This window comes from Propithecus coquereli, unplaced genomic scaffold (genome assembly GCF_000956105.1).
Source record: "Propithecus coquereli isolate 6110/MARCELLA unplaced genomic scaffold, Pcoq_1.0 Scaffold110, whole genome shotgun sequence".
Taxonomy (NCBI): Eukaryota; Metazoa; Chordata; class Mammalia; order Primates; family Indriidae; genus Propithecus; species Propithecus coquereli.
The window spans coordinates 1,543,320-1,556,069 of NW_012134970.1; the positions used below are offsets into that span (position 1 = coordinate 1,543,320).

The following is a 12,750-nucleotide window of genomic DNA, read 5'->3' on the forward strand; positions in this document are numbered from 1 at the left end:
AAAAAAAAAAAAAAAATTGTTTTGGCTATTTTAGTTTTTTTACTTTTTCACATACATTTTAGAATCATCCTGTCTATATCTACAAAGAATCCTATTGGAATTTTGGTTGGAATTGAGTCCAAAGACCAATTTGCAGAGAATTGACATCTTAAGTACATTGTGACTTCCAACTCATCAACACAGTATATCTCCTCACTTACTTAGGTCTTCTATATCTTTCATGTGGGTTTTGGCATAGAGATCCTGAACATCCTACTGATTTATACCTAAATATGGTGATTTTTCTTCTTCTTTCCATCATCCATTTTATAGTTATCAATAGCATTCTATAGGGGAGAGCTTTCTTTAATCAATTTGTTTATTAATTTATTATATCAGTATGCACTCAAGGGTCCTTGTTCTAGTCAATGGTTTATAATCCATTGCTGTCATTATTTATTTTGATACCCTAACTTTCCAGGTTTAGCCACTGGAAGCTCCTTCAGCCTGCACTTTATTTTTTAAACATGTTTGCATTTTATGTAGTACTTTCTTATTTTTCGGCATAACAAAATGGTCCATGTTCATCTTGTTCTTTTTCCTACTCTAGCCCTATAATCGATAATTTCTGCAAGAAGCCCTAGTTCATTTTAGTGGACAATAATAGCTAGAAACCAGGATCTCTGTGCTTTTTCTGAAGTGTATTGTTTCTAGACATTCTTAGCACATAGAGCTGAGAATAACACACACATATATACGTATACAACTATATATATATATATGTATATCTAACCTATTAAAAATCACAAGTTCATATTGATTTCCTTTATTTCATGTAAACACCACAGAGTTCATTCTAGGCTTCCCCCTTTCCACTTTTGTATAATAACTCTCTTCTCCAATAGTAAGAAACCTGACGTCCCACATCCTCCACGTATTTCCTCATCGGCTTAATTCTTCATTATATTGAAAGCAGTTTCAGAATTGTTAATGCATATACCACTGCAAAAAAGAAACAAATGTATTAACTAGAATTCAATATTTATTTATAGTTCTTTGGTTTTAGACCAAGTGTATGTACTAGGTTCTTAGGGTTATTATAATTTCCATAGACTTTGTGGCTTCAAACAACAGAAATTTTTTCTTTCACAATTTTGGAGTCCAGAAGTCTGAAATCAAAGTGTTGGCAGGATTCCTCCAGTGGCTCTAGGGGAGAATGATCTTCCTTGGCTCTTTCAGCTTCTGGTGATTCCAGGTGATTCCAGGTGTTTCTTGGCTTATGGCTACGTAACTCCAACCTCCTCCTCCGTCTTTACATAGCCTTCTCTTTGTGTCTTCTCCTCCTCTGTCTCTTATGAGGAAATAGGCCATTGGATTTAGGGCCCACACAGATAACTCATCTAGAGACTCTTAATTATATCTGCAAATAATCTTTTTCCAAGTAAGGTCATGTTTATGTGTTCCAGGGATTAGGATGTGGACATATCTTTTTGGAGACCACCATTCAACCCACTACAGGTGTATATTAATAGTTACTTGGGTTATTATCTTCTGTTTATCTTTTCAGTGTATGTTATTTATTTGAAATATAGTGAGGTTCATTTGTTTCTGTTTATATTCAATTTTACATTTCCCCATCTTTGTTTGTAAATATGTAAGATGTTACCACTGTTTCAAAAGTCAAATAACAAATGAATAGATAAAGAATTACAAACTATGGCAACTATTATTAAGGAAGTGGACAGTTTCTGTGGTGAAGTACAACGGGGAGGGCCATATTTACTTGGAGGGCCAGGGAATGCTTATTTGAGCAAGTGGCATATAAACTGAGATCGGAAGAATGAGAAGGAGCCAGTCATGAGAAAGTGGCACAAAGAGCTTTCCAGCTGATGGAAAAGCTTGTGAGAAGGCCCCAATATGGGGAAAGAGCTGGGCATATTGGAAGCACTGAAAGGAAGGCAGTGGCTTGTGTGTATTGGGCAGGAGGGAACACAAAATAACTGAAATTGTAAGAAAAGCAGGAGCCAAAAAATGTAATTTGTTGCAGACCATGTAATAGATTAGAAAGCCTGTAGAGGATTATGTGCAGAGGAATGGCATATTTTTAAAGGGTTCTACTGATTGTCATGTGGAACACATGAGGTAAGACTGAAAGCAGAGAGACTAATAATAAACCTGTTACAGTACATAATAATGGATATAGAAACATGAGATACTGTTGAATCATTCAAGAGTGATAGTGATGAAAAAGAAAGAAGTGGATAGACTAGAGACATATTTTGAATAGAATTGACAGGAGTAGATGGTGGGTTGAGTCTGGGTAGATAGAGAGAAGGGTTTAAGGTTATGGTTATGGAAGTATTTAATGATAACTCCCAAGGTTTTAGCCTGAACTACTAGGAAAGAAAGTAATTGAAAATGAAGGGGGCAGAAAGAATCAAGATTTCTCTACTGGACCTATTATGTTTGAGATGTCTATGATGTAGAAATGGAAATGTCAAGTAAACAATTGGAGTTACAAGTCTTGAGTTCAGGTGTGGGAAATGAGACCCCAGACTTCTATCTAGTCCCTCTGTGCACTGCTTCAATCCTCCCCATTGCAGCTAAGAGTCTCTGCATCTCCCCATTTGTATCCTGTAAACACGAACAGAATGTTAGGACTTGGCCAGATACTACTTGAGGCATTGTGGGTACCTTAAACTGAAAATGATCCCAGACCCATGTGTGGTTACTCTAGTTGCATTTCATTCTTTCCAGAGAGTTGTTATTTTTCTTCTAAGCCATTGAAATGTGTACGTTTTACTTCTCTTAGCATAGCTTTGTTTTGGACCCTATCAGAATAAGGGATATTACCATTATTATACTAAAAAGTATTAGGCTCTTTTTTGCCCCACCTGAATCTGACTTCTGACTGTATGAGGCCACTCTACCTGACTTTGCTACCCAGGAGGAAAGAGTGTGTGTGTGTGTGTGTGTATGTTTGATATGTCTGCTATAGTTGGTTTAGTGTGTATGTCAGTTTTTATACCAGCAACAGATTGTTTTAATTATAGTGTTTTTATATTTTCTATGCTAATCTTCCTGAAGCATTTTAAATGTTGGGTTATTAAATATGTAATGTCCGATTTCGAATCATAAGTTTGTTCTATCATATTTCAAACAAGAAGTGGTAGAATTAATCGAAGTATGCAGCTAAACTATCGACACAGTTTTGTCATCTTAATGGTATCTTGCTTATGCCAGCACCTTAGAAGCTTGGCAAGCAAGTGGCGATGAAATTGTGAAAGGCATTTTCCACAGCTTGTTGAGAATTAAATGTTTTTCCTTGCAAGAAGTGGTCTAACGGCTGGAAGAAGTGGTAGTCAGTTGGTGCAATGTCTGGTGAATATAGTGGATGACAGAGAGTTTCCAACTCCAGCTTCTGTAGTTTGAGCAGCATTGTTTTTTGTGACGGGTGGTCTTGCAACATGATTGCCCTGTCTCTATTGACCAATCTCAGCTGCTTAATTGCAAGCATCCTTATTATCATTTCCTCCAGTTGGTTGCAGTAGACATCTGCTATAATTGATTGACCAGATTTCATGAAGTTGCAGTGGATAATACCAGTGCTAGAGCACCAGACACCATTAGCTTTTTTGGATGAATATCTGGTTTTGGACTGTGTTTCGGCACTTCATCTTTATCCCGCCATCATGCCGAATGCTTGCAATTGTGAAAAAGAATCCATTTTTCATCACACGAAACAATACAGTGTAGAAATGGTTCACCTTTATGTTGCAACAGCAAAGACAGGCAAGCTTCGAGATGATTTCAGTTCTGACGCTCATTTAATTCATGCAGAATCCATCTATCCGGTGTCTTTACCTTGCCCATTTGTTTCAAATGGCCCAATATTATTGGAATAGTAATGTCAAACCTTGCTGCTAATGCTCAGATAGGTTGAAACAGATTCGCTTTCACTACAGCTTTCAGTTCATCATTATCCTCCTTGGTCTCAGGTCACCCACATGGCTTAGTTTCAAGATTAAAATCACCAGAATGGAACTTCTCAAACCATCGACATACTGTGCGTTAATTAGTCACATCCTTCCTAAACGCTTCTTTGATATTTCGAGCTGTCTGTGCTATATTGGTTCCATGAGGGAGCTCATATTCAAAGATAACATGAATTTTTGACTCATCCATGGTTTCACAAAAATTGCTCTAAAAAAATTTGAAAGATAATCACAAGCCAAAATGTGTGTTTGAAAGAATGAGGATGTACCTTCACAGTAAAAAAGAAAACAAGTAGTGTTAAAGTGAAATGTCAGAGATATCAACTGTCAAACTTAGTACTTAAGGAAATTGGATGTTTTATATGTAATAACCTAATTTATTTTTCCTTTTCTCATATATTTATTCTTACAGAGATATTGTATCGTAGAATCAAGATTGTTGATACAATTTTGGAAAATATGGATTTTCCCTCTAGTCTCTTGCCTTTGTCTTACTTATTTCTAAATACTTTCTATTCTTCTTAATTTCCAATAAAGAAAAGAATCATGTTCTTTGAAGAAGAACCTATCTTTCTTATTATAGTTTTACGTTTTCATTTTTTCTCCCAAAGAGAGGATGTCATTTTTCTCTCTTTTTCCTACCTTATTAAGTACCTGTTACATGCAAGCACTGTGCTGCTTCCTAAGTGGGCAGGGGGTAGTATACAAGGGGAATTAAATGAAATGAAATAAAGCATGTTATGAGGTAAAATTGGGATAAAATAATATCAGTTGGTAATTAAAGTGGTGTGCTTTTGGGAGGACTAAAAATTTTTACTTTTAAACATGATAGACCAAGTTCTAGTCAGTTTGTTATTTACCTTTTTTAAACATCTTTTTTTCCCCTTGTCTTTATTTTTTTTTTTTAAGGGCCACACAGCAATGCTTCATACTGGTTCATGGCATCCTAAAATAAAGGGAGAATTTATGACTTGCTCAAATGATGCGTGAGTATTGTTGATAATTCATCTAATACATTCATATCTTTAAATATTTTCTTCAACATTTGTATTGTTACAGTCTTGGCAGTAAAGTAGCAAATAGAGTATTAGAAATCCTGCTGTTTATGCATTCTTGTTCTTTACTTTGATTTTACCTGATAATATAAGGTTTGGTTAAATAAATGTGGGCACTACGAAAATGAGAGTTGGTATAAATTCCTGTCATTTATCAGGGAACACAATGGATCAGATTGATGCTATTAAGGAGACTCGAATGGCTTTGAATTGTGTGTAATAATTTGTTCTTTTTTATAGTAAAGACTGATTTCACTTGAGTTGAATAGGTAACATAAGCTTATTAACTAAATGATTGTCTTTGAAAGTAATAACTGAGAACATTGATTAAATGAGTATTAAGATTCTTTTGCATTTATATCTACTGGTCTAGGACTCAAGAATATTATAGGGACTATTTGAGCAGTTGTTTCCTGTATTGTTATATCGTATGATTCATTTTAGTATTAAGAATAGTTTAGACTAGGTGCAGTGGCTCACATCTGTAATCCCAGCACTTTGGGAGGCTGAGTCCGTAGGATTGTTTGAGGCCAGGAGTTTGAGACCAGCCTGGGCAACATAGTGAGACCCTGTCCCTAAAAAATAAAAATTAGCTGGGTGTGGTGGCATGCTCCTGAAGTCCTAGCTACTTGGGAGGCTGAGGCAGGAGGGAGGATCTCTTGAGCCCAGGAGTTTGAGTGACCTATGTTTGCACTATTGCATGTCAGCCTGGCCAACAGAGCAAGACCCTGTGTCTTAAAAGAAAAAGAAAAAAAGAATAATTCACAAGAATGCACTATTTGTAACATTACAGTGAAAATTACAATGAAAAATCTTATAAATTAAAAAAAATATAGTTGGTGTTAATTCGATGGCCCACTATTTCTTTTTTAAAAAATCCACTTAATAATTTGTTAAGAATTTATTAGATACTAAATGTTAAGGTGTATATAACCCAGCTCTCAAATGCTTTCCCCACCTATTTGTTTGGTAGTACAATCTTTAATTCAGCAGATTATTATTGAACACCTGTGTGCAAATAAGAATCAGAAATTCACATCTTTGACTTAATGAGGAGTTTTTTGGTGTCATTTCTAATTTTACTACTGCTATTCTGGTTATACACTCTGATTTTTATGGAGTCTTTACCATGATATTTTAGGGCCAAGAAGGTGTTATGGGCTGAATTGTGTTCTCCCAAATTCATATGCTGAAGCCCTAACTGCCAGTACCTCAGACCGTGACTGTGTTTGGAGTTAAGGTCATTAAAGAGATGATTATGAGGCTGTGAGGGTGAACCCTAATCCAATATGACTGGTATCCTGGTAAGAAAAAGAAGATACATATCCACAGAGAAAAAGCCATGTGAGGACATGGCGAGAAGGGGACAATCTGCAAGCCAAGGAGAAAGGCCTCAGCAGAAACCAAAGCTGCTGACACCTTGATCTTGGACTTCTACCCTGCAGAATTGTGAGACAATAAATTTTTGCTGTTTAAGCCATCCAATCTGTGGCATTTTGATATGGCTGCCCTAGCAAACTAATAAAGGCAGGGAGAATGTTAGTGGAACTTAAGATTTGCACACATGTGCAGACATGCATGTAGGAATGTGCCAAATAAAAGAATGTTGAGGAAAGTCTTACTGTTTGAGACTTCTTACCATTCTATCTGTTATGCCTTTAGCTAGTTTACCTGCTGCTGAGAGACATTAGTAAATCACTAATCCTTGCCTAATTTTTTTTCTAGCAAGGATAAATGCTAGAGCACAGGAATGATATAAGGTATTCAGAATTAGCCTCCTTCCCTAGATCATCTTTGCCCCGAAGTCCAAAAATACTTTTAGCCATCACATTAAAGGGAAGGCAGATCTGGCTACAGATTTGTGTGGTGGTCTTGGAGATTTCAGTTTAAAAGTTTCATGACTTTTGATCTACTCAGTGTTTGATCATGAATAATGAATAGTAGCAACTATTCTTTATTTTTTTGACTGGTTTCTATTAAGTCGTTGGCAGATTACCAAAGTTTGGAAGGATTCTATTTTCTTTTTGCCTTTTAACATTTTGACATAAGCCTACATGGAATATTGATGAGACTTATAACTGGCAAATAACTGACAGTTGATTATAATCTACAGCCTCAGGATAAAACAGTAGGATTTTAATGACTTAGGATTCAGAACAAATATATTTGTTGAATGACTGAAAGAATGCTTGATGTTTGGCTATAAATCTCTGAATTTCCCTGCCTTTTCATAGTTAACGACATCACATTTCTCATAAATCTTAAATCGGGACCTATCCTGAAATTTATATACCATCCATTTTTTACTAAAAGCATTCTTTTATAACATCTGAAATGGTTAGATTTCACTATCATTTCACATTATTTTTTTATATATCCTTTTACATGATTTTAAGTTGAGTTTTCAAAAACAGTTCCTGTCCAGAACTTGGAATAGAAAGGTGCTTCATGATGCTTTTTGTCATGATGATGATATAATTGATATTTTTTCACAGATTATGAATCTACATGTTACATGTTGTGATATTTTTTCTTTGATTCCTTTATTTTTTTTTTTTGAGACAGAGTCTCACTCTGTTGCCCAGGCTAGAGTGCAGTGGTGTCATCATAGGTCACTGCGACCTAATACTCCTGAGCTCAATTGATCCTCCTGTCTCAGCTTTCCAAGTAGCTTGGACTGCAGGTGTGTGCCACCACTCTAATTTTTCTATTTTTGGTAGAGACGGGGTCTTGCTCTTGCTCAGGCTGGTCTCGAACTTTTGACCTCAAGCGATCCTCCCACCTTGGTCTCCCAGAGTGCTAGGATTACAGGCGTGAGCCACTGGGCCTGGCCCAATATTTTCTTTTTTAAAAAATCCACTTAATAATTTGTTAAGAATTATTAGATATGAGATGTCGTTTAAGTTGTATATAACCCGGCTCTCAAATGCTTTCCCCACCTATTTGTTTGGTAGTACAATCTTTAATTCAGCAGATTATTATTGAACACCTTCTGTGTGCAAATAAGAATCAGAAATTTTAGGGAAAGGGCTTGACTACCATATATAGTTAATTACCTCACTTTTTAAAAAGGGAAACTCAGGTGCTTACGTTTGTCCACCTTTTTTTGTGGCAGAATCGTCCCTTCCCTCTCCGTGACTTAACCCTTGTTCACTGTGCTTCCTATTTTGTGTAGTCCTAATGAAAGTATTGATTACTTTTGAAATGAAAGGAAAAGCAAACTGTTAGAGTTAAGGACTTGCAAATTATTTTTTTCTATTAACTAATGAATAATCAGTAAAAATTGCAGCTGTGGGGAATTGCTTTCTCTGGCAGAAGTAGGGAGAGGAGCTTTGAAGAAAACTTTCAACTGTTTCCATTTGAGAAAAAGTTTTGAATAACTTCCCAATACTGTTAAAAAAAAAAGAGAACTTTTGTGAAATTTTATTCTGTCCTCAGTCTTTGTTATTCTTATTTAATCCTGTCTATTTTTCTGCTGTAACTCACTGTGAAATTTTTGTGCATTTTATAGGTTTTAATAAGGAGGAAAAGCAGGAAAATAATGTTTCCTTCCACAGTCAGAGGGAGAGGAAATATGGAAGAATAGTTAGACAGTGGCTGGGCCCACAGTAATTAAAAATAAAAAAGGTGGACACAGAGAAAGTGGATCTAGGCTGGAATAAAAGAGGAGGAACTGGTGGATGTTACAAAATAGCCGGAGGACCCGTTTGTAAGCACTTATAAAAAATGATCCCCAAGTACTGAGTCTTTGAGGCCGAGGAATTCCTAATAGCTGGTAGAAGTAAGAACCAGAGACTTTTTAAAAACTCAAGTTGAGTACAATTGTTACTGCAGACTGCAATGGTCTGGAAAAAGCCACACATGCAATATTAAAAACGTGAGGAAGAGTTGCTAACACTGCTTGCTTTGGAGAACCAGAGAAAGCTTCACATGGGAGTTTGAAATCAGTATAAATTCCTTTTGTGGAAAAGTAGGAAATTAATGAGAGAGGAAATAGATTTACTAAAGAATACAGGGAAATCCTAATTTAGGCCCTCAAAGATATACCATCTACAACATGCAAAATGTATAGTGCACTATGATTAGATGATTTTATCTATAAGTATGAGACATAATTTCATATTTCGGTTTTATTTTATATACGTGCAATGAATATTTAGAGACGTTAAAATCTGATCAGTATTAGTTTCTTTTGAACAACTAAATGTCATTAAATGTCAATATGAAAGAAAAAAAGGTAAGGGGCTGCTCTAAATTAAAGGATTATGGCAGGTATTAAACAAACCATGTAATTTGGGAACCTCGATTTCATCTTATTTCCTCCCAAGAAAAGAATTAAAGAAAGGACCAAAACACAGCAATAAAGAGACATTTTTAGGACAATTGGGGAGACTTTATTCTTAGGTGATATGACAGATGGATTGCAGAAATGGCCACAGTTCTTCATCTTTCCTTATATCCATGCCCTTTACAATGGGACTTTGCAGCTGCTCCCATTAAGAGTCTATGTCTGAATAGAATCCATGAATCTGGGCTGGCCAACAGAAATGTGGCAGAAATGATGGCGTGTCAGTTTGGAGCAGAGGCCTTTTGAGATTTCTTGTGTGCTTCCACTATGGACCTATGGCATTGCTATCTAGTCAAGCCCTGTCTAACCTGCTGGAGGGTGGAAGATCTGGTGGAGGAGAGGTCAGTTGTCCTAGTTAACGCTATCCTAGACCGGTTTATATCTAGCCAACACCCACACTTGTGAGGTGGCTTAGCCAAGATCAGCAGAACTGACCACAGATAGGAATTAACCCAGGTAGGACAGAATCATCCAGCTGACTGGTAGACTCATAAGCAATGACATATGATGATTCCTTTAAGCTGTTGAATTTTGGGAGTGATTTGTTATGCATCATTTGTAAACTGATACAGATAATTTTTTATTGAATCATTTTGTGTAGAATCATGGTTATGAAGAAAAATGTCTTTGAGCTGCGCTGAGTGGCTCACATCTGTAATCCCAGCACTTTAGGAGGCCAAACTGGGAGGATCTATGAGGCCAGGAGTTTGAGACCAGCCTCGGCAATGTAGCAAGACCCTGTCTCATTAAAAAAAAGAAAAATTAGCTGGAGTTGGTGGCATGTGCCTGTAGTTCCAACTACTCAGGAGGCTGAGGCAGGAAGATCACTTGTACCTGGGCGTTCAAGGCTACTGTGAGCTATGATTGCACCACTGCACTCTAGATTGGGCAAAATAGCAAGATCCTGTCTCTATTAAAAACAAAGAAAGAAAAGAAAAATGTCTTTGTTCTTAGAAGATACTAGCTCATGAATAGGTATGAGGTATCATGAGATATGCAGCTTACTTTTAAATGGTATAGCAAAAATACAGTGCATGTGTGTATATAATCTGTGGAGAAAAAGAATACTGATGTGACAAACTTATGATATATGGTGTTCATTGTAAAGGATATATAATGTTTATTGTACTATCTTAACTTTTTTTGTAGCTTTGAAGCTTTTCAAAATAGAAAGATGGGGAGATCTTAATATTGACTTGTCATCCCTCACTCCCTTTTTTCTCTAAAAGTTGAATATGAGATAGAGAAAAAAGGATCATGAAGATTATAGTTATTTGCACTCTATTTAACCAAGTATTTTCTTGGATATTTTCTCAGTGTATTTTAAGTTTCTGTGCATCACTGCCAGTTTATATTATGAGAACCTAGTGGTCAGGGATTGTCAGCATTGGATTTTATGTAGCAGGATTTCCTAAGTGTGTGCCTCAGACTGCCAGTACCTATAGGATGTCCATGGAGAATGTGTTCTTTAGTCTTCTACTTGGAGAGTCATGGTGCCAAAGGTAAGTACATTAAAGATCTTGAGAAATAGGGAGCTAGGTGTGGTGGCATACATCTGTAGTCCCAGTTACTCAAGAGGCTGAGGTGGGAGGGTGGGGCTTGAGCCCAGGAATTCAAGTCTGGCCTGGGCAACATAGCGAGACCGTGTCTCTTAAATAAAAATGATTCTGAGAAATTTGTTAACAAAAGAAATCAGCATTTTCCAGCCATATTGATACATTACTCATTCTCTCTCCCCACAACCCATAAGACATGTTATTCTCTGGGTATAGTGTTCTCAGGAATACACTTGGGGAAATGAAGATTGCCACTAGTAAATGCTTTTGATGGTGGGATTCAGTAAATTATAATTTTTTAAAATTTGTTTAATCAAAAAATCTTATTACTCAAGCATTCTAGGTGTTGTATAGATTATTTTTGCACACTTTATCTGTTCTGCACTACTTAAAATCTAAACAACTATTTTAAAATTAGAGTCATGCTTCAAAAGTTTATCAGTATTGAAGGTTTATTTTTGTTTGATGAAATATTCAGGATTTGGGGCTTTTGGTTTATTGGTTTGTTGATTCATTTTTTAGGTAAATAATCAAAATAGTTTTTCTTGCATCCAGTTTCTGTAACATTAAAAATAATTAAGGTTGAAGTATTAGTGAGCACTTAGTATTTTAGTCATCTTTATCATTCTTCCTTGCTTTGTAATATATTTTGAAATCAAGACAAACTCATTTTTCATTTATCAGATGCATACTTCTACTGGAGGAGGGTTTTGTGACTGTGGAGACACAGAGGCATGGAAAACTGGCCCTTTTTGTGTGAATCATGAACCTGGAAGAGCAGGTACTATAAAAGAGGTAAGAATATTGTTTTTTCAAAGTTGCTAACTATTTTAAGTTTGTCGAAGTTAGATAATAAACATTATATATATGGATTAAACAGAATTCCATTTAGAACCCTGATATTTTTGTTCTCATATTTAAATGTAAGGAGGTTTTTCCCATTCCAGAGATGTTAAGGATTTGGTAATTTAGAGAGAATGAATTCACAATGAAAAGATGAATTCAGAATACTTTTTGTTAAGCAATCAACTTCACAAGTAAGAATAAACAATATATAAGCCTAAAAGAACAAAATGATGTAATTATTAATAGATAAGAGCATTCTATAGTTGTCTTTGTTAAAAAAAAAAAGCAGAATGTAATGAATTAGAAAACAGTAAAATTTGACAAAAATTCAATAACTCCTTTTCTTAAAAAAAAGATTAAATGGCTATATCCTAATCAAAAAAAAATGAGCAGACCTAGATATATACAATTAGAAATGAGAATGTGGAAATAACCATAGAACCACAGATACAGAGGGAATTAAAAGGATTATAAAATACTCTTTGACTTTGTGCACATACCTTTGAAAATGGATTATTAGATAGTATAAAGTGCTATAATTTATTCAAAAGAGAGAAAGCTTTCAATAACATTGAAAAAATTCAGAAAATTGTCACAAAAAAGTACTTCCCTAAAAATGCCATGCTCAAATAGTTTCACCTATGAATCCTTCCAAAACTTCAAGGAATAAATAGTTTTTGTGCTCTTTAAACTGTTGCAGATATCCCTATAGCAGTGAACACCTCTAGGGCCCAGACGTTGATGTCTTAAGTACCATTGCTCATTAGAAGAAACCAGGCTTGTTGTTAAAATACCTCATTCTAGGTTTGGGTCAGTGACTTTATAAGGTCTGCTTGTGTAGATGGGTTTGTGTCAAAAGAACCTAGGACACAGCTTGAAAAGGCTCCCATTGACCTTAGTTGGATAATTAAAACATCGAAGAAATAACAAATAACCACTATAATTGAATCACACTGACTATATAAAAATCC

General features: G+C 35.6%; 1 protein-coding gene across 1 annotated transcript in view; it reads left to right on the forward strand.

The window, feature by feature from the left end:
- The window catches only part of WDR70 (WD repeat domain 70), a 315,052-nt gene that overhangs the window by 131,291 nt on the left and 171,011 nt on the right, over window positions 1–12,750 (forward strand). Inside the window, exon 8 of the mRNA XM_012649467.1 lies at window positions 4,884–4,960. Coding sequence (XP_012504921.1) covers window positions 4,884–4,960 — 77 coding nt within the window. The remainder of the gene's footprint in view (window positions 1–4,883; window positions 4,961–12,750) is intronic.